This window comes from Peromyscus leucopus, chromosome 8b, assembly GCF_004664715.2.
Source record: "Peromyscus leucopus breed LL Stock chromosome 8b, UCI_PerLeu_2.1, whole genome shotgun sequence".
Lineage (NCBI taxonomy): Eukaryota > Metazoa > Chordata > Mammalia > Rodentia > Cricetidae > Peromyscus > Peromyscus leucopus.
In genome coordinates this window covers 85,542,812-85,569,381 of record NC_051086.1, presented here as the reverse complement: position 1 = coordinate 85,569,381, position 26,570 = coordinate 85,542,812, and the positions used below count along the sequence as shown (strand labels likewise).

General features: G+C 40.5%; 1 protein-coding gene across 1 annotated transcript in view; it reads right to left on the bottom strand.

The window, feature by feature from the left end:
• The window catches only part of Smurf2 (SMAD specific E3 ubiquitin protein ligase 2), a 112,432-nt gene that overhangs the window by 12,694 nt on the left and 73,168 nt on the right, over positions 1 to 26,570 (bottom strand). The window contains exons 7-14 of the mRNA XM_028865206.2: positions 25,440 to 25,523; positions 22,512 to 22,714; positions 19,446 to 19,530; positions 14,533 to 14,691; positions 9,554 to 9,758; positions 7,193 to 7,296; positions 3,807 to 3,921; positions 1,329 to 1,507 (exon numbers count right to left, since the gene is read on the bottom strand). Of these exons, the coding sequence (XP_028721039.1) occupies positions 1,329 to 1,507; positions 3,807 to 3,921; positions 7,193 to 7,296; positions 9,554 to 9,758; positions 14,533 to 14,691; positions 19,446 to 19,530; positions 22,512 to 22,714; positions 25,440 to 25,523 (1,134 nt within the window). The remainder of the gene's footprint in view (positions 1 to 1,328; positions 1,508 to 3,806; positions 3,922 to 7,192; positions 7,297 to 9,553; positions 9,759 to 14,532; positions 14,692 to 19,445; positions 19,531 to 22,511; positions 22,715 to 25,439; positions 25,524 to 26,570) is intronic.

Genomic DNA, 26,570 nt, shown 5'->3' with positions numbered 1-26,570 from the left:
GGCCTCCTCAGACACTATACACACATGATGCACACACATATATACTGGCAAAACACCCATACACATAAGATAAGAAGTATTTTTAAAACCTTTTTAAGTAATAACATGGTCTGGAGAAATATCTCAGTGGTAAAGTCTTTGCCTAGTATTCACAAGGCACTAGTCTCCTGAACTTTCAGGAATCTGAGATGTGCAGAACAGGGTGGGTGGGCTACGAGGGTATTACGGTTCTATTACAAACCACAAAACACAAAGTTAATCTTTTTGTGCATATTTCAAATTTAAAAAAGAAAGTACATAAGTTTTGAAGTATATCTTTTTGTTTTACTGTTTGCTTTTAAAAATGTATTATTATTATATCTTATATGTATGGGTGTTTTGCCTACATGTATGTCCATGCACCATGTGTGTGCCTAGGGCTTGAGGAAACCAGGAAAGGCTACAGATCCCCTGGAACTGAAGTTATGGGTGGTTGTGAGCCACCGTATGGGTGCTGGGAATCGAACCCAGGTCCTCTGGAAGAGCAGCCAGTGCTCCAGCCACTGAGCCATCTCTCTGGCTTTTGCTTTTGAGACAGGACATCAATAGGTTTTGGAGGCTGGCCTTGACTTCAGGATTCTCCTCAGCCTCCCAAGTGCAGGTTTTATAGGGATAAACTATCAGACAGAGCTTGTATTTTTAAGATTTACTTTCATTATTAACTGGATGTATATGTCTATGTGTGTATCCAAGTGCTTCAAAAAGCCAGTTAGATCCCCTGGAACTAGAGCTGCAGGAGGCTGTGAGCTGCCTGGCACGGGTGCTGAGAATCAAACTCCAGTAAGTCCTCTGCAAGACCAGTACATGCTCCTCACTGCTGAGCCATCGCAGCCATTTTTCGTTTTTTTTAAGGTTTGAAAAAAATGTGTCCATGTGTGCCTACATGACTTTATGTCGACTGTGTGTGTGCAGGTGATTGTGACGGCTGATCACAATCGGGGCATCAGATCCTAGAACTAGAGTTGCTGTCGAGTGTGAGCTACCTCATGAAGAGTCCTGGGATGTAAACTTGGCCCTCTGCAAGAGCAGTCAGTGCTGTTAACCACCAAGCCATCTCTCCAGCTTTTGGCTTTTATCTTTTTTTGTTGTTGTTGTTGTTTTTGAGACAGGGTTTCTCTGTGTAGCCCTGTCTGTCCTGGAACTTGCTCTGTAGCCCAGGATGGCCTTGAACTCACAGAGATCCGCCTGCCTCTGCCTCCCGAGTTCTGGGATTAAACTGCCTGGCAAGCTTGTATCTTTTTAAGGCTCAGATTCTAGGTATGTAAATAGATGTAAGATTCAATACGTACAGTATCCACACCAAACTATTATGAAGATCTGGATCAACCAACTCCATATCGTCCAAAGTAATTGACTTCCCAAGCAACTGTTTATAAAAAGGCAATGTGAAGCCACCATCAATATAATGTCCATGGAATACAGCCATTCCCATTATTCGTCCAACAAAGTGGAAATAAGATAAATGTTCCTGAAATGAAAAAAACACAATGTAAATACTCAAGTTAGAAACTCTCCAGGAAATTGTCTTAATAAGAAGTAAATATTTAAGCAACATTTTTTCCTTCCTTCGTCCTCTTCCTTTCCCACCTTTCTTGGTTTTGTTTGTTTGTTTCAGAGACGGCCTCACTTGTAGCACAGGCTGACCTTGAACTTAGTGATGATCAGGGCCTCACTTTCCCCAGGGCTGGGATTACAGGTATGGGACACCATGCCCATGTCTCTCTCAAGGAAAGGGCCCTTTAAAAAATGACTCCTTTACAAACCTGTGCAAAGCTACTTGTACATCCTGTTCTCTGAGCATCTTGTCAAGGAATGAAGCTTTTAATCCTAACATCTCTGCTTCCTTGACAAGCCAGACTACACTTCAGGACATCACGGATTTAAGCATGGATCTGGTTTTATACTTGGATTAGCCTGCCAGCTACTGTTCATACACAAATTAATTAGTCCCTGTAGGACTAGTCCACACTTGGACATACAAGCATAGAGACAGTATGCAGACAGAGTACCCATGAGGAGGACAGCAAGTGATAAGATCCAGGGGTCTGGGTCTACTCCTAGGAAGCACCCAGCAAATGTCAGTTGACAGTCAGGTGGGCCTTAGTGAGCTACCAAGAAGCAGCTTTATCTCCAAGTCTCCTTAATGAAGAATTGCCTGATGAGCCACCACATGTAAATACAACTGCTCTTCCACCACACTGTTTGGTTGGTTGGATTTCTGTATTTTTAAAAATCTTGGGGATTAAGCTCAGTGGCAGAACACTTGCCTAGGCCCTGGGTTCGGTCCTCAGCTACGGGGGGTTGGGGGGGTGACTTTTGCTTTTCCATTTAATAAGTAATTTTTTTTGATTTTTTTTGTTTGTTTGTTTGTTTGTTTGTTTTCTGAGACAGGGTTTCTCTGTGTAGCTTTGGTGTCTGTCCTGGATCTTGCTCTGTAGCCCAGGTTGGCCTTGAACTCACAGAGATCCACCTGCCTCTGCCTCCGAGTGCTGGGATTAAAGGCGTGCGCCACCACCGCCCAGCTTAATAAGTAATTTTTAATCTCATCTTAAAACTTCTGTTTTATCTTAAAAATATCTATTTAAAAAAACCACATACTTTCTTCAAAATATTTAGATAAACATATACAAGCAAAGAGCACATTGAAAGTCACCCATTATCTAACACTCTAGGAAACGATTATCAGTTTTATGGCACAGACCTTTTAATGTTCTCTTACATATATCTATCTACCAAAGCTGTATCACACATAACCTTCCATTTAACATCACTGAACATATAATGAACACACATCTTTATCACACATCATCTTGATCTCACACTCTTTAATTTCACAGTATGCCCCTGTGTGAAAACGTAGATTTAACTAGAAAGCAAGAAATTAGCAGTAAGCACCAACTTTTGGAAGGGAAGCTATATTGGGGTCAAACCCAGGGCCTCACAAATGCTAGTCAAGTACAGTACCAATGAGCAACAGCCCCAGCACTTAACTTTAAGTGTTTAATAATAATGTATTATAGGATTAAAAAAGCATAATTAAATGCCTAATACACAGGGTCTCAAGTAGGTCTCACAACTGTATTCTAAGGTGCAAAACTCTTCCTATTAAATTTTAACAATAAAATAATTGAGATTTAAGGCAATGAATTTGCCCACAATCACAAAGACAGTAACTTACATAACAAGAATATGATTATTTTATATATATATATATCTTGTTTGTTTTAGAGACAGGGTCTCCTACCACAGTCCAAGTTGCCCTATAGCTCGGTAAGGGCTAGGCTGGCCTAGACCTTGTGTCATCTGCTGCCTTAGCCTGGAGAGCACTGGAATCTCAGGGAGGAGCCTGTACACCCGCAGACGCCATGTCTTTCTGATTTCAGAAGCTATGTTCTTTGTTTGGTTCCTTTGAAACAGAGTCTCACTATGCAGTCCAGTCTAGCCTTAACCTTCCAAATGATGTGATAACACTAGACCCAGATCAAGAACAACAATTCATACTATTTTATGTTATAATGTAACCAGTCTTCTGTATGGACAACTGTGCTGTGTCAATTGGGGGTAATCAATAGTAGATACCCTAGTGTCCCAATGCAGTGCCCATGTCTTATCATTTACTAGGACAACTTTCCAGAAGAGGAACTGCTGAGCCGGAGGGTGTGGCCAGGATCAGGCAAGTGATTCCTTTGTGATAATCACACTGACATTTATAGATGAGAGCAGAGTGGGTCCCAGCACACTCACACTATTGTGACCACAGCTCATACCGGATTAACTGCAGAATCAGGATTGATCTGCAACGTGTAGATATCATCTCTAGAATACTGGAAGAGACCATAGTAAGGATTCAACATTTCATGCGACAGGAGATACAACCATTCCCTAGAAAAAAAGATAAAGGAATCTGTCAGTTAAGTTATGTCATTAGTCACTCTAGTGAACCATTTTTCTGAATTTTAAACATTTATTATTATGGGTTTGCATGATATGTGTGAACACATGTGCCATGGCACACATGTGGAGGTCTGAGGACAACGCTGTGGAGCTGGTTTTCTCCTTCTCACTTTTATATGGTTTGAGGACTGACCTCAGATTGCATGGTGAATGCTTTAACCTACTGGACTTTAACTAGGCTGGCCTCAAACTCACAGAGATCCACCTGTTTCTGCCTCTTGAGTGCTGGTAAGATTAAAGGCGTGCTCCATTGTCCAGCTTCCACAATTCTTTTAAGTTAAAATACAGTACTAACTGGGTTCTATAAAATCACAACAGAAAATGAATGCTGAAAGACCAAATAAACTTATTATTATACAGTTACTGTTCATAATTTGCAGCAATTTTATTATACTTTAGCATCAGTCAGTGTAGCAGCTCAGCTGCTCATGAGATTCTGTAGCCCTATAGTATATCACTTTAAAAGCTAAAAGAAATTTATAGCCCATGATAAATATAAAGGGAAGAGTGTGTTTTTATTCAAAACAAACTACTTCATCTAGTTGTCTATTTCTATTTCTATCAGAGCAGATATATTTATATATACTAGGTTCATAAGGATACATAATACAACAGGCAGGCAGATCACTATGAGTTCAAGGCCAGCCTGGTCTACCCAGTGAATTCTAGGACAGTCAGGGCTACATAGAGAGAGACCCTGTCTCAACAACAACAACAAAACGACAAAAATGGGGTTGGGGATTTAGCTCAGTGGTAGAGCGCTTGCCTAGCAAGCGCAAGGCCCTGGGTTCTGTCCTCAGCTGGGGGGGGGTGGGGGGTGGACCCAAAAAACCAAAAACATAATACAGCATGAATTTCTTCTTACTTTTTGACAGTGGAGTGTTTGTGGTACTGTTTTAGTAAAGAAATGTCAACACCTACTTCACCATCTTTTACTGTATCAAGCCTAAAGCAAACCATGAAATAAACCCAGAGATCCCAAAGCTTTAGGTATAGGCAGACACAAAGGCCATTCTGTGGGCATGCCCCATACCACTTCTCTTCCTTTTTATTGTACTGCAGATGGAATACGGAACTTTGTACATGCTAGGCAAGTACTCTACCACTGCGATACATCATATCCCCCCGTCCCCCGCTTTTACTATGTAAGCTGTCAAGGAAGGGAAGCAATCAACAGTCCTATTTAGCTGTGACACCCATGAACTATAACAATGACCATCATGTCTTAGTGATAACTAACAGCTGCTTACCTGGACATTAGGTCCATTCAACAGGAAAAAAATTCTGCCTGGTACTAGAAACCAAGCCAACTTTCGGGGGCCAATGAAATCATGGATCTTAGAAAAGAACCTACTATCACTTTGCTAAAACAGTATATATAATTCTTAATTCTGAAACTTCTCTTTTTACACACAGATACATGTAACTCATCCTTCATTAGAGAAGCTTCTCTTTATAGCAGACTACAACTGGTCATACTGCAGGGATAAATGGATCGTGAGGACACAGTGCCAATGGACATACACAGTACAATGCGACTCCTACACCAAAGGCCCAGGGAAGATTTCAGAATAGTGACAGGAAGACTATAAGAGACAGAGGACCAGGAAGTCTGCTGGGAAATGTGCCTCCCAGAAAAGACAGGGACGTTACACCCATGATACTGCAACAATATGGCTGCCTAAACAACACCTGAACAACAGTTATCAACAGACATACTGATATGGAAGAGAAAAATCTCATGGGATTCCCAACCTAGACAAAGTACTAAAGGTAACTAATGACCGCTAAGAGAGGGAGAATTAGTCTTTCCTAGGAATAAGCCCCCTAACTGGTTATCCAACACCAAGTGGTCAGGCCTGAAATCATATACACTCAAAACACAATAAACAGACTCAGCATGTTGAACTTATACAGTTATGCATTTATATAAATATTATATATATATATATATATATATATATATATATATATATATATATATATATATATCACAGCCGGGGGTGGGGAGCGGTGTGGCGGTGGTGGCCCACACCTTTAATCCCAGCAGTCGGGAGGCAGAGCCAGGTGGATCTCTGCAAGTTCGAGGCCAGCCTGGTCTACAGAGCAAGATCCAGGACAGGCACCAAAACTACACAGAGAAACCCTGTCTCGGAAAAAGAAAAAAAAAAAAAAAAGAATAATCTAAACAGACAAAAATGTTAAAAATCTATAAAAATAAATAGAACAGTTATGAAAAAACTATAAACTAAAGAAGGTATACATTTTTAGATAAAAGGTTGATAAACACAACAGGCACTAACAATGCACTAAAAATTACAGTGAAACACTTTTTCACTGTAATTTTTCACTTGGTGAAAATACAATTTGCTTAGGCTGGATTATAATAGGAGAACCAAGACTACTTAGTAGTTCATACACTATTTCAGTTCAGAGCTGTGGCTCTCCTACATTTACATAAGGTAAATGTCACACCTGCAAAAATTCTGACAGCATACATACTATCAGAAATAAGCTGACTCAATGTATGGACAACCAGTAAGTTGGACTCAATGTATGATTATGAATATAGCAGAAACAGCATATAATGCCTTCTCTATTAAAATATTCTAAGAACCACTGTGAGATACACAAGTGTATGAGTAAGCAAATATAATACATCCTTGTTTAGCAAAGTAAAACTAACAAAAGACCATGCCAAGGAAAACAGCATTCAGTTTAGAACTGACAGTTTGAGGCAAAGGAAATAAGATGTGCTGAAGAGAGATGTAAAAACACAGGCTGCCAGCCCTACAGTCCTGCAGGGCTTCCATGATCCTGAGAGTATGAACTACTCTTCTGCTCCCATGATCTCACTGTGGATAAATCCACTAGGATTTCATCTGCAATGCAAACACTGCTGAGTTTTATACTTAAATACTCATGACAAAGTTACAACAGGCCTATCTTAATTTTGTTTAGTAGAAAGATTATATGGGGGCTGGACAGATGGTTCAGCAGTTAAGAGAGGATCTGGGTTGTGTTACCAGTACCCATACAGTAGTTTGAAATGGTTGTAACTGCAGGTCCAGGGAATTCAATAACCTTTTCTGTCCTCATTGGGCACTGCATGCACTTAGTACATATTCAAACACAGGCAAAATACTCACACAATTAACTTAAAAAAAATCCATATGTCATTTATTGCCCAAGTCTTTACCTGGCAACCCCTCCATAGTCAAGGCCTTCTTCTCCACGAAATTTTATCATTAATCGCTTCCAGAGATCTTTTGGTCTCATTTTCATGACTTGTCGATATGATTCCTGAAAAAAATTTTTAACATACTATCATCAGGTGTTTTAACCTCTGATTTTGAATTCTTCTTTTCCTCCAATTCACAAAATTAATTTAACTCAGATGAAATCTGATTTAAAAATTTGGTTGATCTAAGTTTAAGTCAGAGGCATCAGTAGAAACTAAATGTAAAACTAAAAGCACAGTTCTAAAAGAACATAAGTAAAATAATTAGTATATTAAGTACACAGACAGCTTTATATTATTTGGGGGACAGGGTCAAGACAGACTCTCACAAAGCTCAGGATAGCCTTGAACTCCCTATGCAGACAATGCTGGCCTCTAAGATGAGATGGAATTTGCTATATAGACTAGGCTGGCCTTGATCTTGCAGATATCCACCTGCCTCTAACTCCCGAGTATTGGGGTTATGTAGCTAAGTATGGAGACACATACCTTTATCTTTTTTTGCCAATGGCCTTAATTCATTTTTTTTCTTGTATAAAATTCCTTTATAGTAGCTAACAGCCTGTACAGAGCGTCTACTCTGAGTTTATAAGATGATCAGTGCAATCCTGATAGGAAGACTTGGTGAACATGTCTCTTTCTAGAGGTCTGGGGTAGCTATAGGTCTTAGAGATGGCATCAAAGGCAGCCCTGGTAAAGCTGCCCAGGATGGCCACTGCCAATACTGGCCATCAGCAGCCTCTTGGGACACAGGTGCTAAGATAATGCCAGTGCCTCTGGGCCAAAGGTCTGTTCTCTTGCTTGGGACAGTATGGGATTTGATTATCACGCTCCCTCGGTAGCCTCTGTGTACCAAGACAATGGAAATTTCTAAAAGGATGGCTTGAATGGTGGTGGCTATTTTACTGGTTTACTTATCTTTAACACCAATGTCACCACCATTGTAGTCTCCATTTGCCACAAATGCCTTGAACCTGTTCCACTAGCCAGTGCAAGTCCACTTCTAAAACGGTCTTAATCTCCACAACGAGGAAGGATACCCCAGAAAGAAGTTAATTTTGGATGCTGATGGATAGGGAGAACATAGACGCTCCGGTGAGGGACTTTATTTTTTTTATTTGCATTTATGTGCAGGGACTTTATTTTTTTATTTGTATTTATGTGCATGTATGGGTATATGGCATATCTATGTTTTTAATTTTATTCTCGTGCATGTATGGTTGAGGCCACTGCACCCCCTGAATCTTGAGTTACTGGTGGTTGTGAGCCGTCTGACATGGGTGCTGGGAATTGAACTCGGGTCCTCTGGAAGAACAAGTGCTCTTAACTGCTGTTTCTCCAGCCCCCAATCTTTATGTTCTTGACCACATATCCCAGCAATGTGACAGGATCTATCTCTTGTCTCAAGCCTTGCCTCCCTTGATGAGTTCCAAGACTCCAACCTTGGCCAATGACTGTGACTCCAGCCCCATAGTCCACATGCAGAGCCTCTGAGGAAGACCTGCCTCTCAAGACTGGGAACCTAGCTGGGCGGCGGCGGCGGCGGCGGCGGCGGCAGCAGCGGTGGTGGTGGTGGTGGTGGTGGTGGTGGTGGTGGTGGTGGTGCATGCCTTTAATCCCAGCACTTGGAAGGCAGAGGCAGGCAGATCTCTGTGAGTTCAAGGTCAGCCTGAGCTACAGAATGAGTTCTAGGAAAGGCACAAAGCTACACAGAGAAAACCTGTCTCAAAAAACAAACAAAAAAAAAAACCAAAAAAAAAAAAAAAAAAAAAAAAAATGGGGGGGGGGGGTGGGGGGCTGGGAACCTGGGGCCTCTGGACCCTTTTAGTGCACAAGCATCACCTACCATTTAGTGTTTTCCAGGTGGGAAGAAGCTCTTTTTATCATTTTGAAATACAAATGACAATTATAACCAAGGCTAAAACTGCTCTGAGAGACAAAGCTCATCAGGAGGCAGATCTCTGTGAGTTCTAGGCCAGCCTGGTCTACAAAACAAGTTCCAGGACAGTCAGGGCTACATAGAGAAATTCTGTCTTAGAAAAATGAAGAAAAAAAAAGAATACTTTCACTTCGATCAGATATGAGTCTCCAAAAATGTCTCCTTAGAAAGAATGAGACAAAGTCCAGGCATGATGGTGTACAATTTTCCTCTCAGTACTTAGGAGGCAGAGACAGGACAGTGTTTGAGAACAACCTGGTCAACAGAGAGAATTCCAGGCTAGCTAGAGCTACGCAGTGAGACTGTTTCAAAACAAAGAGAAAAAAGTAAAACACTGAATTTAATTTTCTTCTAATTGAAATTAAGGCTTATGTATTTACCTCAAAAATCTCTTCCCTAGAAACTTCAATGCGGCAGTGGCCGGCCTGAGGCTGTTGTTGGGAAAGCTCTTGCCGCAAGATCTTTAGTTTCTGAACCAAGTCTCGTTTGTACCTTGGCACTGTCAGACACTCAGTGTCCTCAGGACATAATGACACCACTTGCTGCTGCTGCTGCTGCTGCTGGTCTTTCAATTGGTTCTGACGACTGGAAATAAACAGAAATGTTACCCAAATACTTTAGAACGTAAAAGATTGTAACTCTACTTTTAAATCAGAATCAGACTATTAAAGAAATGTATCATTTTCTAAGCCTTATTGGGCATCCCATCAGCCAGGTGAAACTGGTTACTGAGGTTCTATTCATAAAGCCTTATGCAGATGCTAAGAGCACTTGTTCAGACACCATTCCTCCACATCATCCCATCATCCAAGTGAGAGTTCAGGTGGGTGCCAAGCACTGCCTGTCATCTAGAGCCTGTTTTCCTGGACAAACGAAACAGGAGTCTGCACTGACAGCTTGATGGAGACCCTTCCTCTTACAACTGTCCAGTCTAAGTACAGAATAAAAAACAGGGAAGCAGCCTGTCAGGGGCAGTTATATACAGGATGATGTGTCAGCACCGGTCAGAAAACAGTGGGATGCCAGTCTGCTGTCTGTAAGGCCTCTGACACGTCCAGAGACCTTATCACACAGTCCAATTATTTTCTTGAAATAAGTAAGCCTGACAAACAGAGAAGATTCAAGATACAGTCTTTGTTTTTAGAAGTTTCCTTCAATTTTAAGGCAGAATTTCTATGATCCCATTCAAAGTAACAGGAACAGTGTTAAAGGAAGAAAACAGGAAGAGGAAGGGGGTAAAGACTCTCCACAGTCAGGCTGAGTTCAAATCTCAGTTCCAGCACTTTTTATGTACTCTGGGCAAGCTGTGACACTGTCTCACTGAAGAAGACAGGACGTTATGTGGACGGCAGGAGAAATGTTTACCCAGTGCCCAGGACACAAGCAGAGACGATGCTAGTTATTTTAACCATTACAAATGACGCAGTTACTTCTTGTTGTTGGTTTTTTTTTTTTTGTTTTTTTTTTTTTGTTTTTTTTTGGTTTTTCGAGACAGGGTTTCTCTGTGTAGCTTTGCGCCTTTCCTGGAACTCACTTGGTAGCCCAGGCTGGCCTCCTCGAATTCACAGAGATCCGCCTGCCTCTGCCTCCCAAGTGCTGGGATTAAAGGCTTGCGCCACCACCGCCTGGCTTTCGTTGTTGTTTTTAATTGGATAAAGTATGTTTTCAAGCAAGAATTTTTTTTTCCAAATGGGGTTTCTACAAAGGATATGTGTCCTTGGCCAGGTGATTTACTGAGCCCTGATGACAATATTTTGCAATAGTTTAATAATGTCATATCCTGACATTTATAGATTATATGCCGAGGCCTCATATATAGGAACTACTTAACTTCATAACATCAAAAGGGAGAAACCATAGTTAATTAACCAATCTCAGGAAGGATTCTGAAGGAGAGAAATGAGCAAGTGCAGGTACCCACACAACGACAGATACCCACACGACAGGTACCCACACGACAGGATGCCCTCACTGCACATTACACACAACAAGCCCACTGCAGACTAACACAGGTAACTTTTCCCGTTGCTTCCTTTCAAAAAAGTAATTCAGACTCTTATTAGTTTAAGTTCAAGACTCCACTCTAAAATGCAACTTGCCCACTCTATTTTTTTCTGGCATGAATAATTAGCCTCTCCATGATTTGTATAGTAATCTGAATTTTTTCCTCACTTCCTAAAATGTTAAAACAGGGGAAAAAAACCCTACAAAACTTAAAATCAAAGTAATCTACAAATGTTCGTTAGTGTTATATATAATCCATACGTAACATTCAGAACATCCCTAAAATTCAGACTAATAGTTAAACTAACTTCATTATTTTATTATTTGGTTGATAACCAAAGCCTTTACTCCAAGAATATTTTTTTGCCATATGCAGGGCGCACACACCATCTCTCTCTGACTGTATCACCTTAAAAATGATACAAAGTTAGAAAAACATTATAAGCCAAGCCCCTTACCCATATCAGAGGCCAGGTCATTCTCTACCACATAGTAGTTCAAGGCTATCCTGGGGTACATGAGACCCTGTCTTGAAACAAACACACCATGCCAGAGCTACCAAATAAGGTAACAATGTATTCAGTCAGGCCTGGAGCTGTAGGCTAGCTACTCAGGAGGCTAAGACACAGGATCTCAAGTTCAAGGGCTGCTAAGGCCACAGAGTGAGTTCAGGAACAGCCTGGGCAACTCAGGGATGGCCTATCTCAAAATAACACATACATAAAGAATACACTTACCACATGAATAGCTAGGAAAATGAAAATTAAAGACACCCAGCACTCGGGAAGCTGTGGCAGGACAATAAAAAGTTCAAAGCTAACTGGATTATAAAACCAGTTCCAGGACGCCTGAGCAACAAAGCTAAACCTCATCTCCAAACAAGTATCACAAAAAATACAATTTCATATCATCATAGGCCTGTTGTGGTGACATACACCTTTGACCTCTGCATTCAGGAAGCAGAGACAGGTGGATCTCTAGGAGTTCAAGACCAACTTGGTCTACACAGTAAGTTCCAGGTAGTCAGGGATACACTGTAAAACTCTATCTGGAAAAACAACAACAACAACAACAACAACAAAAGCAAAACCCCAAACAAAAAATATCATCACATTTGCAATTTTGATTTTTTGTTTTTTGTTTTTCAAGACAGGGTTTTTCTGTGTAATTTTGGTGCCTGTCCTGGATCTCGATCTGTAGACCAGGCTGGCCTTGAACAGAGATCTGCCAGCCTCTGCCTCCTGAGTGCTGGGATTAAAGGTGTGCGCCACCACCGCCTGGCACAATTTTGATTTTTTTTTAAAGTTTTGTTTTTAATATAGTTCCCTGAGAAATAAGATGCGTATTACACCACATAGAATCACATGGTTAAGTTATCAGGGTGTTCAGAAGACAAAATAACATTTTAGGCCCATGCCTTCCTTCACTGGGATTTTCCATAAGAAAGGCAAGACCAGGGAGAGTAAACAAAGTCAGTAATCCCAAGGACTTGCCAGAATTCACATAGTGTTAGTAAAGACTACAGTGATTTTATTACTCAGGAAAAGTTGCCCTTACATATTAAAGTTGAAAATAAAGTATTCTATTACATTGATTTTCTATAATGCATGGCCATGCCACCATGTCCGGGGAGGTCAGAGGCCACCTGCAGGAGTAGGTTGTCTCCTACCTTGTGAGGCCCAGATATCGAACTCAGGTTGTCAGGTTGGGTTGGCAGCAAGCACCTTTACCCACTGATCTACCTCACGGGCCCTAAAAACATTTTATGGTGCTTTGATTCTACCTCTATGTAAGTGTCCTAGAGCAGTATTAATCAAAGGACAGACTACATACTGTACTACTCTGCTACCGAGGCTACAGATCTTAACGTATAGAAACAGCCCATGAATTTCCTGCATTTCTACAAATGCTTACAAATACTTGTGAATTTCATTTGTAACTAAGGTTTTAGCACCTAGCACAATAAAAAGGTCTATTGACATAATGAGTCCAACAGGGTAATTATAAGTATTCAAAGAAGACAACAAAAACACACAAGTTAGATGTTTTCTTATACTTTTCTAAACAAGTGATAGTCAGCTCTCATTCACATTTTCCCTGTTGCATCTACCTCAAGATTAATGAAGCAGGGATGTTTTCCAAAGTCCCTCTGCCCTCTATCAGTTTTCTTTTGTTTTAGAATCTAACATCCTAAGTATGTATCACACACACTAGTGATGAAGCAAGCAGGGCAGGCAGCATTTCCTTAGAGACACTAAAGTGAGCTCCTCTGTGGACACAAAGAACCTTGTTCTCTGGACTCTCAGGCAAACAAGCCATGGTCTGTTGCTATACCACTAACCCAGTGTCTTGTCAGAATTGGTGACAAAGACACGTTGCTCCTTTCCTCACGATCAAACTCCCTTTTCGCCTTTCCTTCCTCAGAAGGCAATGCCAGCAAGTAACAAGGTTAGGAAACAGGCACCTAGAGAGACAAACAAAGGATGCAAAGATGGTACAAACGATGCACAGGACAGACATGAACAAAGAGCAAGGACTGAGGTCTGAATCCAGTCTAAGTACGCTGGGAAACTTATAAGAAGAAAGTCAACCTCGCCGGGCAGCGGTGGCGTACGCCTTTACTTCCAGCACTCAGGAGGCAGAGCCAGGTGAATCTCTGAGTTCAAGTCCAGCCTGGGCTACCAAGTGAGTTCCAGGACAGGCACCAAAACTACACAGAGAAGAGAAACCCTGTCTCGAAAAACCAAAAAAAAGAAAAAAAAAAAAAAAAAAAAAAAAGAAAAGAAAAGAAAGTCAGCCTCTGCTTGTTCCCTCATCTGCAGAAATGGTTTATCTACCAGGATGAAACTGTTAACACATGCAAGTAACAAAGAACAATACTTTGCACACAGTAAGTGCTACTGATATGTCGGTCAGTCATTATCAGTTGTATGTAATAGGATGGCAAGTCAAAATTAGCCTGTTCAGTCTCAACTTTTGGTCAAGCTATGGCCTCTGTAAACAGCCTTCTTGCTTGAGCACCTCTTAGGAATACCTCTTCCTGACATTTTAGTAATGGTTCCTGTTTAAGCAGAGTGAAAATAAGATATGTGCATTTCAGAGTAAAATCTCTTACTCTTCCATATACCCTGATCAGTAAAAGGCATCGTGGCTCATGTCTCTAACAAGGAGTAGCATGAAGATCTGCCAGGCTACAACAATTCAAGGCCAGCCTGGGCTATTCCTTGAGAATGCATCATAAAAATAAATCAACATTATGAATTTAAAAGAGCAAATATTCTTTCACATTATAAAAAGCACATATATGTCCTGTATTTTAGGCTAATATTTTTACATGTACCACTTCAAAACTTACTTTAAAACTAAATGCAAGTTAGCAGAGAGCCGGGGATCTGTAAATTGTGTTGTTCTGTTGTTATGGTCAACGAAATAAACTCTTCCTGTAGCGGTATTGCGGATCTCCCATCCAGGAGGCAAAGGACCGAGCTCTTCACAATTGATGTTGCTAAGATCCCTGTAAAACAAATATACAATAGAAATACCTCACTGCTGGGCCTGCTGAGCCAAGCAAATGTATGTGACACACAGCAATTCCGTGAATTCTGAGAAAATGTATTGTTTCAGAAACTTGAGCTGTTCAGCTGGAATCTTTAATTCCCAATGGGTTCCCAAACTTGCACATTCAACACCCAATCCCTAAATGGCTCAGAACTTATCACATAGTCTACATTTTAGTAAGTTCCTAGGCTTTAATGTAATACACATTTTAAATTCAAACAGAGCAATCACATTACTTGCCAACATAAACTATTCTTCAATATTTGTTTGACAGAAAGTATTGTTTTACAAGCGTCAATGATCTAAAAAAATTATCTTCAGTATTTTCTTTCTTTACTATATCATAAAGTTGGTACAAACAAATATGAATGCTCTGAGTGATTGAACTCTCCAACAAAGCAAAACTGGAAACATTACTGAAATCCTAACGCTGGAAATAATCACAGTGTATTTTCTTTTTTTTTTTTTCCATTTTCGAGACAGGGTTTCTCTGTGTAGCTTTGCACCTTTCCTGGCACTCACTTGGTAGCCCAGGCTGGCCTCGAACTCACAGAGATCCGCCTGCCTCTGCCTCCCGAGTGCTGGGATTAAAGGCATGAGCCACCACGCCCGGCGTATTTTCTTTTAATAAGATAACTACACTGTTTTGAATTTTGAAGTCTAGAAAATTCATGAAAAAACCTGGTAAAGACACTTAAGAAAAATGCTTCAAGACTTAGGATTGCAATAAAGAAAAGCTCAAGTACGTTTAACAGATGAGGACCACTGGTACTGTATCACACACCATAAGGGTGTCCAGGACTGTAAAGAACAATAAAGCTGAGGTGGCTGGTGGGAGTGTGCCCAAAGGCATGGACGTTCCTAGATCCCTTTTGGCTGTTCAGAAACCAGCAACAGCACTGCAGATTTTCATCCTCTGCCCTGCTAGGTCAATGCCTTCCACAGAGAGAGTATCCGAGAGGGCTCCAGTTCTTGGTGGCTGCACGTGAAGATGTCCCATAGCTACTGAGGCCATTTCCAGCTCTCACAGATTTCTTCAAACAATGATTCTGACCTCTGCTTAAAGTGATCCCAGAGACTCCTCTGCTACACACCAACTAAAGCTTGAAAAATACCCTCAGAAAAGGCAAAGCAAAGCACTAAGCCTCAAAGAGCTTCATGGTGCTGGACCTAAGAAGCAGCCAGGGAGGTGTAGGCCAGAACCAAGGCTGCGAAAGGAGACCTAGAACCTCTCAAGCTGAGAGCTCCAACGGGTGAAGCAATTCTAAAAAACACTTCCCAAATTCCCATCTTAGGACCAGAGAATCCCAAATAATAGAGATTAAATAATACACCAGGCATGGCAGCATACAAAAGCAATCAGCACTCAGAGGCTAAGGATATAGGAAGCATGCAAGTTCAAGCCCAACCTAGGCTATACACCAAGATTGTGTCATCTTTAAACCGCTCCCCCAACACACACACCTTTAATCCCAGCAGAAACAGGTAAATCTCTGTGTGTTCTAGGCAAGCCAGGGCTATAGAGTGAAATCCTACCTCAAAAGCAAACAAACAAAAGATAAAAAACCATACCAAATTCAAGTAAAAACCTCATAGCCTGAGATCAATGAAAACTTCAGAAGTGAGCACACTGTGACAGCTAGCGGCCACGAATTAGATCTCTAAGTAAGAGAGACCATAAAGAAAGTAATTGGGATGTGATGTTTAAGGTGTTTAAACAAGCTGGGTGTTGGTCCCAGCACTCGGGAGGCAAGAAACAGGCAGATCTCTGTGAGTTCAAGTTCCAGGACAGCCAGGGCTACACAAAGAAATCCTGTCTCAAAAAGAAAAAAAAAAAAGGAAAGAAAACATAAGGGGCTAGAGAGAGATGGCTCAGTGATTAAGAGCACTGTCTGTTTTCCAGAGGACCTGGGTTCAATTCTCAGAACCCACATGGCAGCTCACAAACTGTCTGTAATTCCAGTACCAGTGGATCTAACACTCTTACACAGACATACATACAGACAAAACACCAGTGCACATTAAAAAAAAAAAAAAAAAAAAAAAAAAAAAAGATGTTTAAACAAGGGCTGGAGAGATGACTTGGTGGTTAGGAGCACTGGCTGCTCTCTCATTGGACCTGGTTTTGGCTCCTAGTACCTACATAGTAGCTCACAACCATCTGTAACTACCCAATGCCCTCTTCTGGCCTCCATGGGCACAAGGTATGCATATGGTGCACAGATAAACATGCAAAAAAAAAAATCATACCTAAAAGATAAAAATTAAAAACAATTATAAACTATGTGGCATAAAAATGATGTACGAATAGCAGGACATAACAAACAGAAAAGTGCTTGCTTTGCATGTACAAGCCCTGGGTTGGAACCCCACAACTGCAGTTGAACCTGTAGAAGTGGGACACAAGGACAAAAATCAAAGGACAAATCATTCCACTATTGATGTACTGTAGAATTTGATTTTTTATCATTTTATTTAGAATATGTAAATCTACAGTGATACAATGGAGAACTTTAAAGTACTGACTAATAGAGTAAAAAACCAGAAATGATTTTTTATGCCCAAATGAAGAATAATGAACCAAAAGTGAAACGTTAGAAAGCTTAAAAAAAAAAAAAAAAAAAAAAAAGACATGTCTGTATTTCAAGACTTCAGTCAGTATGCAATAGAATGAGTAACAAGAATTAAAGAGAAAAGCAAACCATTATGAAATGGGACTTTTAAGAGCCAGGCTATTGGAGTGCCCTGGGCACCTTCCAGCAGGATTAAGCTGGATACACTACACAGACAGGCTCTTTAAAGAAGCCCATTATACTTCTTTGCTGCTATCTTTAAAGACTCAGCAGATTTCTCCAAGCTTTTGAATGCCTGATATTTTAAAGGACTATAACCTCCTATACAGAAGACATTTGCTAAAGGGTGTTCCAAAACAAAAGACAAAATACAACTTTTAAAGATAACTGGGGCATAGAGACAAGGAAAAATAATACATAGCATTATTAATTCAAAGTCTTATTCAAATACAGATGTCAATACTCCACATAAACTTTTGTTGTTAATAGTTGCCCTGGCTGGCCTGGGACTTGCTATGTAGACCAGACTAGCCTTGAACTCACAGAGATCTGGATCTGCAGCCTCTGCTTCCAGAGTGCTGGGATTAAAGGTGAACACTTCTACACCTGACTTTTGTTTACATTTTAAAATTTATTGTGGCAGAGTGCACAATTTAAAAAAAAACACTGAGTTCTAAATTTTAGATCCTTAGGTTTCTTTCAGTAAACTTAATAAATATAAAACTCCCCCTCTGCTACTAAGAGAGAGGAAATGAGATAAAACTACCACTGCAGAGACACAGAAATGGCAAACTTGATAGAATGATTAATGACAACACATTTTCTGGGTTGTTGCCCTCAAAAGATTCTAATTCCAAACTCTGTAACTAGGTAAACTATCCTCATTATAGTCATTTTGTTTGTAAGACACAGTATCAAAGCACCCCTAGATCAGTCAGTCTGTCTGTTTTTGGTTTTGGTTTTTGGTTTTGTTTTGTTTTTCGAGACAGGGTTTCTCTGTGTAGCTTTGCGCCCTTCCTAGAACTCACTCTGTAGCCCAGGCTGGCCTCGAACTCACAGAGATCCACCCTCCTCTGCCACCCGAGTGCTGGGATTAAAGGCGTGCACCACCACTGCCTGGCCCATCTGTTTTTGATTCAATTACATAATGGAGGTTTGGATATAAGCTTTAGGAAGAAAGATCTCTTGACCTCCTTCCCCCAATGATGTGGCTTCTTTTTTGGATTGAACTGGTATTTAGTACATAAAACTCCCTCATTATATAAATGTGTACGTGCACCACAGAGTTGATTCCAATTAGAATTCAAGTCTTTTTTGCAGCTTCAGCTAAGACTACTTGGTACTTTGTGTATGTTCACTAGAAAATAACTCAAGTAGTGTCTGAAAACCTTATCTGAAATATAAATGTACTCAAAATTATAATAAATCACTGGGCAGGATGGGCATTCAGGAGGCTGAGTAAGAATCACTTTAGCAGAGGAGTTTATGACTAGCCTAAGCAAAACCAAGGACTATATCTCAAAGGAAAAAGAAAGTTGCTCAATGGCAGTATTTGTGTATAATCCTCCCTTCCTCCTCTTCCTCCAGTGTGAGGCTTCCAAGTGCTAGGATTACACTGTGTACAATGTGTAGCTTCAACTATTTCTGCCCCCATACTGTTCTTTTTTAAGGGTACGTTTTGCATGCTTTTCCTGAAATTACATTTCAAACTCCTAAAGACATGTGTTCGCCCCACATTTTTTTAGGAGGAATGCTCAAGGGAAAAGAGTCCAAGACTAGCAGGAAAATGGGGTGAGACTAGAGTCAGTATCTAGACTTTCTACTAAATTCCAAGCTGAAACACTATCAGGAAAAGAGCTTTTCCATAAACTTATTATTTTCCATAATAAGAATTTTTTTTTTTAATCAAGAAATCTTGGGTGAAACAGATATTCGTGGTTGATATGAAGAAGTACTTAAGGGCCGAGCATAGTAGCTCACACCTTTAATCCCAGCAGTTGGGAGGTAGAGAAAGGTGGATCTTTGTGAGTATGGGGCCAGTGTGGCCTATATAGTGAGTCCAAGCCAGTCAGAGCTACACAGTAACATCCAGTCTGAAAACAAAACCAAACCAAGAATGCTTAAGATATGTTCTTACCTAGGCACTCGTGGATCATGCCACGTGCTGACGCCAGTCTGGGTGTGTAAGAAATACACCTGCCCCTGCTGCGTTGTCCTCTGTTCTGTAAAACAAAGAAGATAAGGAATACACACTCAGTTTTTCATATTCAATCAAACACCATTACATATGACAGTCTGATAGGATAAACATTCTACAATTGTCAGTTTATTTTCTTACAAAAGAAAAAAGGCTTCACAAATGATCTGTTTAGACTGGAATGGTGGGACACACCTTCAGTCCTAACACTCAGGCGACAGAGGCAAGATCTCTGCGAGTTTCTAGGCTAGCCTGGTCTACACAGTGATTTCTAAGCCAGCCAGGGCTACACAGTGAGACCCTGTCTCAAAACAAAACAAATCATCTGTTTAATCTCTGGAAACAATTGTATAAATGGTGATGATAGCATACAGCCAGCACCCCAAGCGAGCAGATAGCCCAAAGGAAGAGGTTAGCCACCTTAAGGAAGTTTCAACAGAGCTTTTTAAATTTTCAAAAGATTTATAGGCTAATGATTTTTTAAAAAGGTTTATTTTATGTGCATTGAGATCCCCTGGAACTGGAATTACGGACAGTTGTGAGCTGCCACCATGTGGGTGCTGAGAACTGAACCTGGGTCCTTTAGAAGAGCAGCCAGTGCTCTTAACCACTGAGCCATCTCTCCAAGCCTCAGCTAATGATTTTTTTACTATGGCAATTTTATACCCAAATTTGTGATTTCTCTTTTCTTAACAGAAATATATCAAGGTTTTTCCTGGGCTGCAAGCAAGGTACCACACACTTGCAATCCCAGCATTCGGGAAGCAGAAGCAATGTGATAAGTCCAAGTCTAGCCTGGGCTACCTGTCAAAACTCCAGGCCATCTAGGGTATTAAAACAGAGACCCTGATTATAAACAAAGCACATCACATTGTCATAAACTGACTAAAAAGCACAATGAAAAGAGGAGTGAATGATGGGAGAAAACATCAAAAGCTGAATGAGCTCAAAGCCTGGCAGGCAGTAGAGAGGCCAAAGTTGAAAATCCGTGAAAGGGTTTCTTCAAGTGTTACTTTTCAGCTGTTGTCTTTTGCATGGAAACTTGATTTCTTTAACAAAATATAGTGAGAAATTTTAATATATAAGATAATAAAACCACTGCTAATATTAGAATAAACTCTATTTGTAGATCTACAATGAAGTTAATAAAAAGCTTCCAACTTAGAGGACAGCTGCAAGGGCAGGAAGAAGTTCACTGACTATCTGCCTGCATTCACTTCCAAACATTAAGAAAAAACTGACAACTGCAATGACTTCAGCCTTGGTAGCTACTTTATTCCTGTTTTATTATTTTTTTCTTTTGGTTTTTTGAGACAGGGTTCTCTGTATAGCTTTGGTGCCTGTCCTGGATCTCACTCTGTAGACCAGGCTGGCCTGGAACTCACAGAGATCCGCCTGGCTCTGCCTCCCGAGTGCTGGGATTAAAGGTGTGCGCCACTGCTGCCCGGCCCATTTTATTCTTACTAAAGAACATCTGAACCCAAATCTATCTATCTATCTATCTCTCTCTCTCTCTCTCTCTCTCTCTCTCTCTCTCTCTCTCTCTCTCTCTCTCTCTCTCACACACACACACACACACACACACTATAAAAATATAATTCACCTTTACTCCCAACAACCTGAGTGACCCTCCAAGGGAATTACTGCTAAGGTGTGAGTGTCAGCAACAACAGACATGTTTTCTTAACCTGCTTTTTATGCTAGGCATGCTCAGATGCTTCCTTGGAGATTATATATCATTTATTTCTTGCAACAAGCTTACATTATTATTACTATTATTCTGCTCATTTTACAGAAGATAAAATGTAGGTTCTCAGAGGTTAAATAATATGATCAGTAACATAGCAAAACCAAGTCTGTCTCCCATTCTGGAATCGCTCACTTCGTAGGCAGCCAACTTGTGGGACACAGCAATGAGTGATGAATTTTGTTCTCAAAAATAATAGGCTAAAATTAATTTTAAAATAAAATAATCATTTATTTGCACAGTTTTAAAAAAATTTTTACAAGTAAAAATAAACTTAGAAACTGTAATTCCTAATTTTGGTCACTAGGTGTCGCCATCAGCTAACATCTACAACGTTAAGTGGGAAAGTTCTCCTGCAAAGTAGTCTCATTTTATTCCATAAGCTGCCTATAGTAACTGTGTGATTAGTATTTATCACATTTTATTATAAATGAGCACAAAAACTAAGGTTCATAAATAACTAGCTAAAGTCAAACTGTTGGTTAGACAATCTTCTAACCATTACAGACTTTTTAAAATTGGGAGGCTTTATATTTACTTTTATTTTCACACAGAATCCCTAAATCCTAATTAGTAAATCTCTCTCTCTTGTCTCTATGTCCAGTTAGGTATGTGTCTTCTATGACCACTCCACACACACACTCAAGATGAACATTGGGCCTTCCCAAGGCCTTGAGCATGCTAGCAAGTACTCCACCATCAAGTTAAATCCCAGGCCTTAATGATTTTCAAGTGTTAATTCTAAAGCAGAGTGTGGTAGTACACACCTATAATCCTAGTGTGTGTTGGGTGGGTGCAAGGAGTATTAGGAATTCAAAAGGCAGTCTGGGTACACTGAGTCTGATGTCAGCCTCAGCTATAAAAGACCCTACTTTAGTTTGTTTTTCAAGACAGGGTTTCTTTGTGTAGCCTTGGCTTACCTGGAATTTGCTTTATAGACCAGGCTGGCTTCGCATTCAGAGATGCGCCTGCCTCTGCCTCCCGAGTGCTGGGATTAAAGGGGTGCACCACTACAACCAACAATAACAATTTTTTTAAATTAATTCTCTGACGGGGCAGTGGTGGCGCAAACCTTTAATCCCAGCACTTGGGAGGCAGAGGCAGGTGGGTCTGCGTTCAAGGCCAGTCTGGTCTACAGAGCCAGTTTCAAGACAGCCAGGGTTACATAGAGAAACCCTGTCTTGAAAAAACAAAAGAGAAAAGTTAGTTTTCTGACTTTCTTAAAGCAAGTTGAAATGTTCCCTTAGCTGTTATCATACCATAGCCTTCTGGTAGATCTGGAGGCGTGTGTAAATGTGTCCTGCTCATGTAATTTCTATGTCTCTGGGACCTGACTCTTCTCTCTGCTAGTCTGGGGTCTGAAGACTGTCCACATGTTGCACCATTTGTTCCAGTAATTGGCGTATTTTCATCCACAAAGCAGCTAAGAGGTCTGCCAGGACTAGAATATTCCGACGCTGGTCTATTGAAGAGGGGTAAAAAGGTTAACAATTTAGAAAGATATCACATACACTATAATAATAATAATAACAATATAGTCAATCAAACAAGAGATGAGAAGAATAAAGCTAACGTCAATTTTAGGAACCTGAGGAAGGGCAAGTCTACAGTCCTACTGACCACAGACTAAGTTTTTTAGACTTCACCCGTGCTTTCAGGTGTGCTCCTGAGTCACTAAGTACAGGACTTGGCTACAGCTGGCCTCTAGACCAGATTGCCACCATTCTCCCTCCCACATGGCTTAACAAACAGGTTCCCCTTCTCCTTGAATGTGCCCTAGTCATCTGACCTTCAGCCCTTGGACACAGTACCTCTTCCAAGGTATGGCTCTTTGTCACTCATAACACAGTTTATGCTTCAACTTTGCCTTGAGGCGCACACCTTTAGTCCCAGCACTTGGGAGGCAGAGGCAGGTGGATCCTCGATGAGTTCAAGGCCAGCCTGGGCTACAGAGTGAGTTTCAAGGCAGCCAGAGCTATTACACAGAGAAACCCTGTCTTGAAAAACTATATATATATATATATATTGAACTAAGCATTTTTTAAATGGCAAGATAAGACAGCTAATGAGGCCTTAGCCTAAACAAGAACTTCAGGCAACTAAGAACACTGAGAGCAGGAGACATCGTCTCCCCAGGGAAGAGCACACCAATTGTTTATCCAATTCCAAATGGTCAGCCCTAAAAACATGGATAAAACTAACATTATATGGACTGAATTGGTTGTATGTTTCTATTTAGGAACATATATGTCTATATATAACAACATTTTTTAAGGCCATAAATTTGAAAGAAGAGTGTGGGAATAGTATGTGGGAGAGTCTGGAGGGAAGAAAGGAAAACAGAAAATGATATAATTATTATAAACTCAAAAAATAAAAAATTATGTAAAAAATTTAGATGGCAAGGCTTTGATGACAATCATAACATAATAATAAATATTCTAAGCAGGTGTGGTGGCCCAAACATATAATCACAGCCCACGGGAGATGAGCCAGAAGGATCTTGAGTTCAAGGGTAGGCTGGACCATACACCAAGTTCTAGACCAGCCTGAGCCACAGATCAAGAGTCTGTTTCAAAACAGCAGCAGCAGACAAAAGAAACAAAAACAAACTCAGCTTGATTTCAGTGAGTTAAACAATCCTCAATAATCAAAAGTAGATAGAGCTAATGAAAACCATTTAATAATTTACTCTGAGTACCAGGCCTGCTCAGGAATCACTGGGGGAACCAATAAAACACTAGCAGAGAGCAATTCAACTTCATTCTTACTTGTAAAAGGGAGTACAGAGAATGTAAACCATTCACCTAACTCATCTTCAGCTGCTTTAACAGCACTCCTTTTCAGTTTCCAAGAACAACCTTGTATCTTGATATCTTTTTTTTTTTTTTTAAAGATTTATTTATTTATTACATATACAGTGTTCTGTCTGCACACACCCCTGCAGGCCAGAAGAGGGCACCAGATCTCACTACAGATGGTTGTGAGCCACCATGTGGTTGCTGGGAATTGAACTCAGGACCTTTGGAAGAACAAGCAGTGCTCTTAACCTCTGAGCCATCTCTCCAGCCCCCGATATCTTTTTTTTAAAGATTTGTTTGTTTGTTTGTTTTGTATGCAGTGTTCTGCCTGCATGTATGCCTGCAGGCCAGAAGAGGACACCAGATCTCATTACAGATGGCTGTGAGCCACCATGTGGTTGCTGGGAATTGAACTCAGGACCTTTGGAAGAACAGTCAGTGCTCTTTAACCGCTGAGCCATCTCTCCAGCCTGCATCCTGATATCTTTACACAGGAAATGCTACAAAGACAGGGGCTCTATCAATCTCTCATCTGTTAAAATCCAGTTCAGGCTCTCCCTCTGCAAGGCCACCATCTCCTCATCAATTCCCAGACACACACCCTCCATTTGGCTTTTCTTGATCACACACCTTACTTAGCCATGATATAACAGCATCCCCCTTTGATGATCTTGAATAAATATTTCATAACAGCCATTCAGTAATACTCAAATGCAAACTATAAAATGATAGCCAGAAATGAAATGACTGTTTAACCTAGTCATTTACTTGTTTCAGTAAGTATTTACTGAGTACCACTGAAAGCCATAGACATACAAGTAAGAAGATGGACCTGTGAAAAGTATTTGTTAACCATTATTTCCTTTAAAATGTAATAGTAGCTAGGCATGGTAGCACACGCCTTTAACCCACCATTCAGGAGGCAGAAGCAGGTGGATCTCTGTGACTTTGAGGCCAACCTAGTCTACAGTGTGAGTTCCAGGACAGCCAGGGTTATGTGGAAAGATCCTATTTCAAAAACTAAAAAAGCTGGGCATTGGTGGCGCACGCCTTTAATCCCAGCACTCGGGAGGCAGAGCCAGGCGGATCTCTGTGAGTTCGAGGCCAGCCTGGGCTACCAAGTGAGCTCCAGGAAAGGCGAAAAGCTACACAGAGAAACCCTGTCTCGAAAAACAAAACAAAACAAAACAAACTAAAAAAAGTTAACTGTAATTAAAATATGGCCACTATAATTACATTATAAAATAGAATTTAAATATATTTTTTAAAATAATAATAGTACCTGCTCTGAGACCTAATGGTTTATACCAGTGTAAAGCAATGGGGAAATAAAGTAAAGGTGACAGACAGCAGAGAGGAATCCACAGAAAACATGTGTGACTTTACCGCGTTGGGCGTTCCCACTGGGTAGTTCTTGTTATGTGGTTCAGATACTGGATTCTTCCAGAGGCAGTCCGCCTTTCTTCCCAACTGCAATAGAGACACTGAGAAATAAGGCATCTAGAAGACCAGTTCATAATGAGGCTGCTGTCGCTTTCAACTCGCATTAGAAATGTTTACAGAATGCTGAGCTTCTAAGATATTTTGCTGAGGTCATATCTTTCTATCAGTCAAACTGAGAACTTTTAAAAACCTTAAAAATACTTAAATTGACAATAATTTTCCAACGGTTTTGTGGTAAATGCCTGAACTAACACATTAACCATAAAATTTATCAGATTTAACAGCAATTAAGCAAATGACAAAGGATTAGAACAGTCTAAAAATTTCTAAATTCCTGTATTTTTTAAAAATTAAATTGTACTAGGGAAGCACATAAAGCTCTTAAAGGTATTTATAAGCCTCCTGAAACTCAGTCTTAAATTTTATCTTTTTATTTCACATGCATGTGACGTAGGTTTTGTCTATAGGTATATCTGTGTACCACATGCACACGGTGCCATCAGAGGTCAGAAGAGGGCATCTTATTGCCTGGAACTGGAGTAGAGATGGCTGTAATCCAACACGTGGGTGCTGAGAATTGAACCTGGGTCCTCTGGAAGAGAAGCCAGTGCTCTCAACTGCTGCGCCAATCCTCCAAACTAATTTTTATAAACAAAGAATACCATTCATCCCTAAATTCTTCATAAAGAATTTCATCTAATAAAACATCCAAATGACTATGAAATATGGTTATAGTTTTCCTATGGTTATAATTATAGTACAATAATAATCAGCAAGAATAGATTAGTTAACTCTCACATTGGTATATTCTCTCAATATTGATCACTGCATCCTCAACTTCCCTGTAAAGAACACCACAAACCTCCTCATTTCCGCCCCCCCCCCCCCAAAAAAAAATTAACAGGCTTATCAAGAAGCCAAAGCAAGGGACTAGAGAGATGGCTCAGTGGTTAAGAGCACTTCAGCTCTTCTAGAGGGCCCAAGTTCAGTTCCCAGCACCCACATCAGGTAGCTCACAACTGTCTGTGTAAGTCCAACTCCAACAGGCACATGACCACATGCACAGACATACAC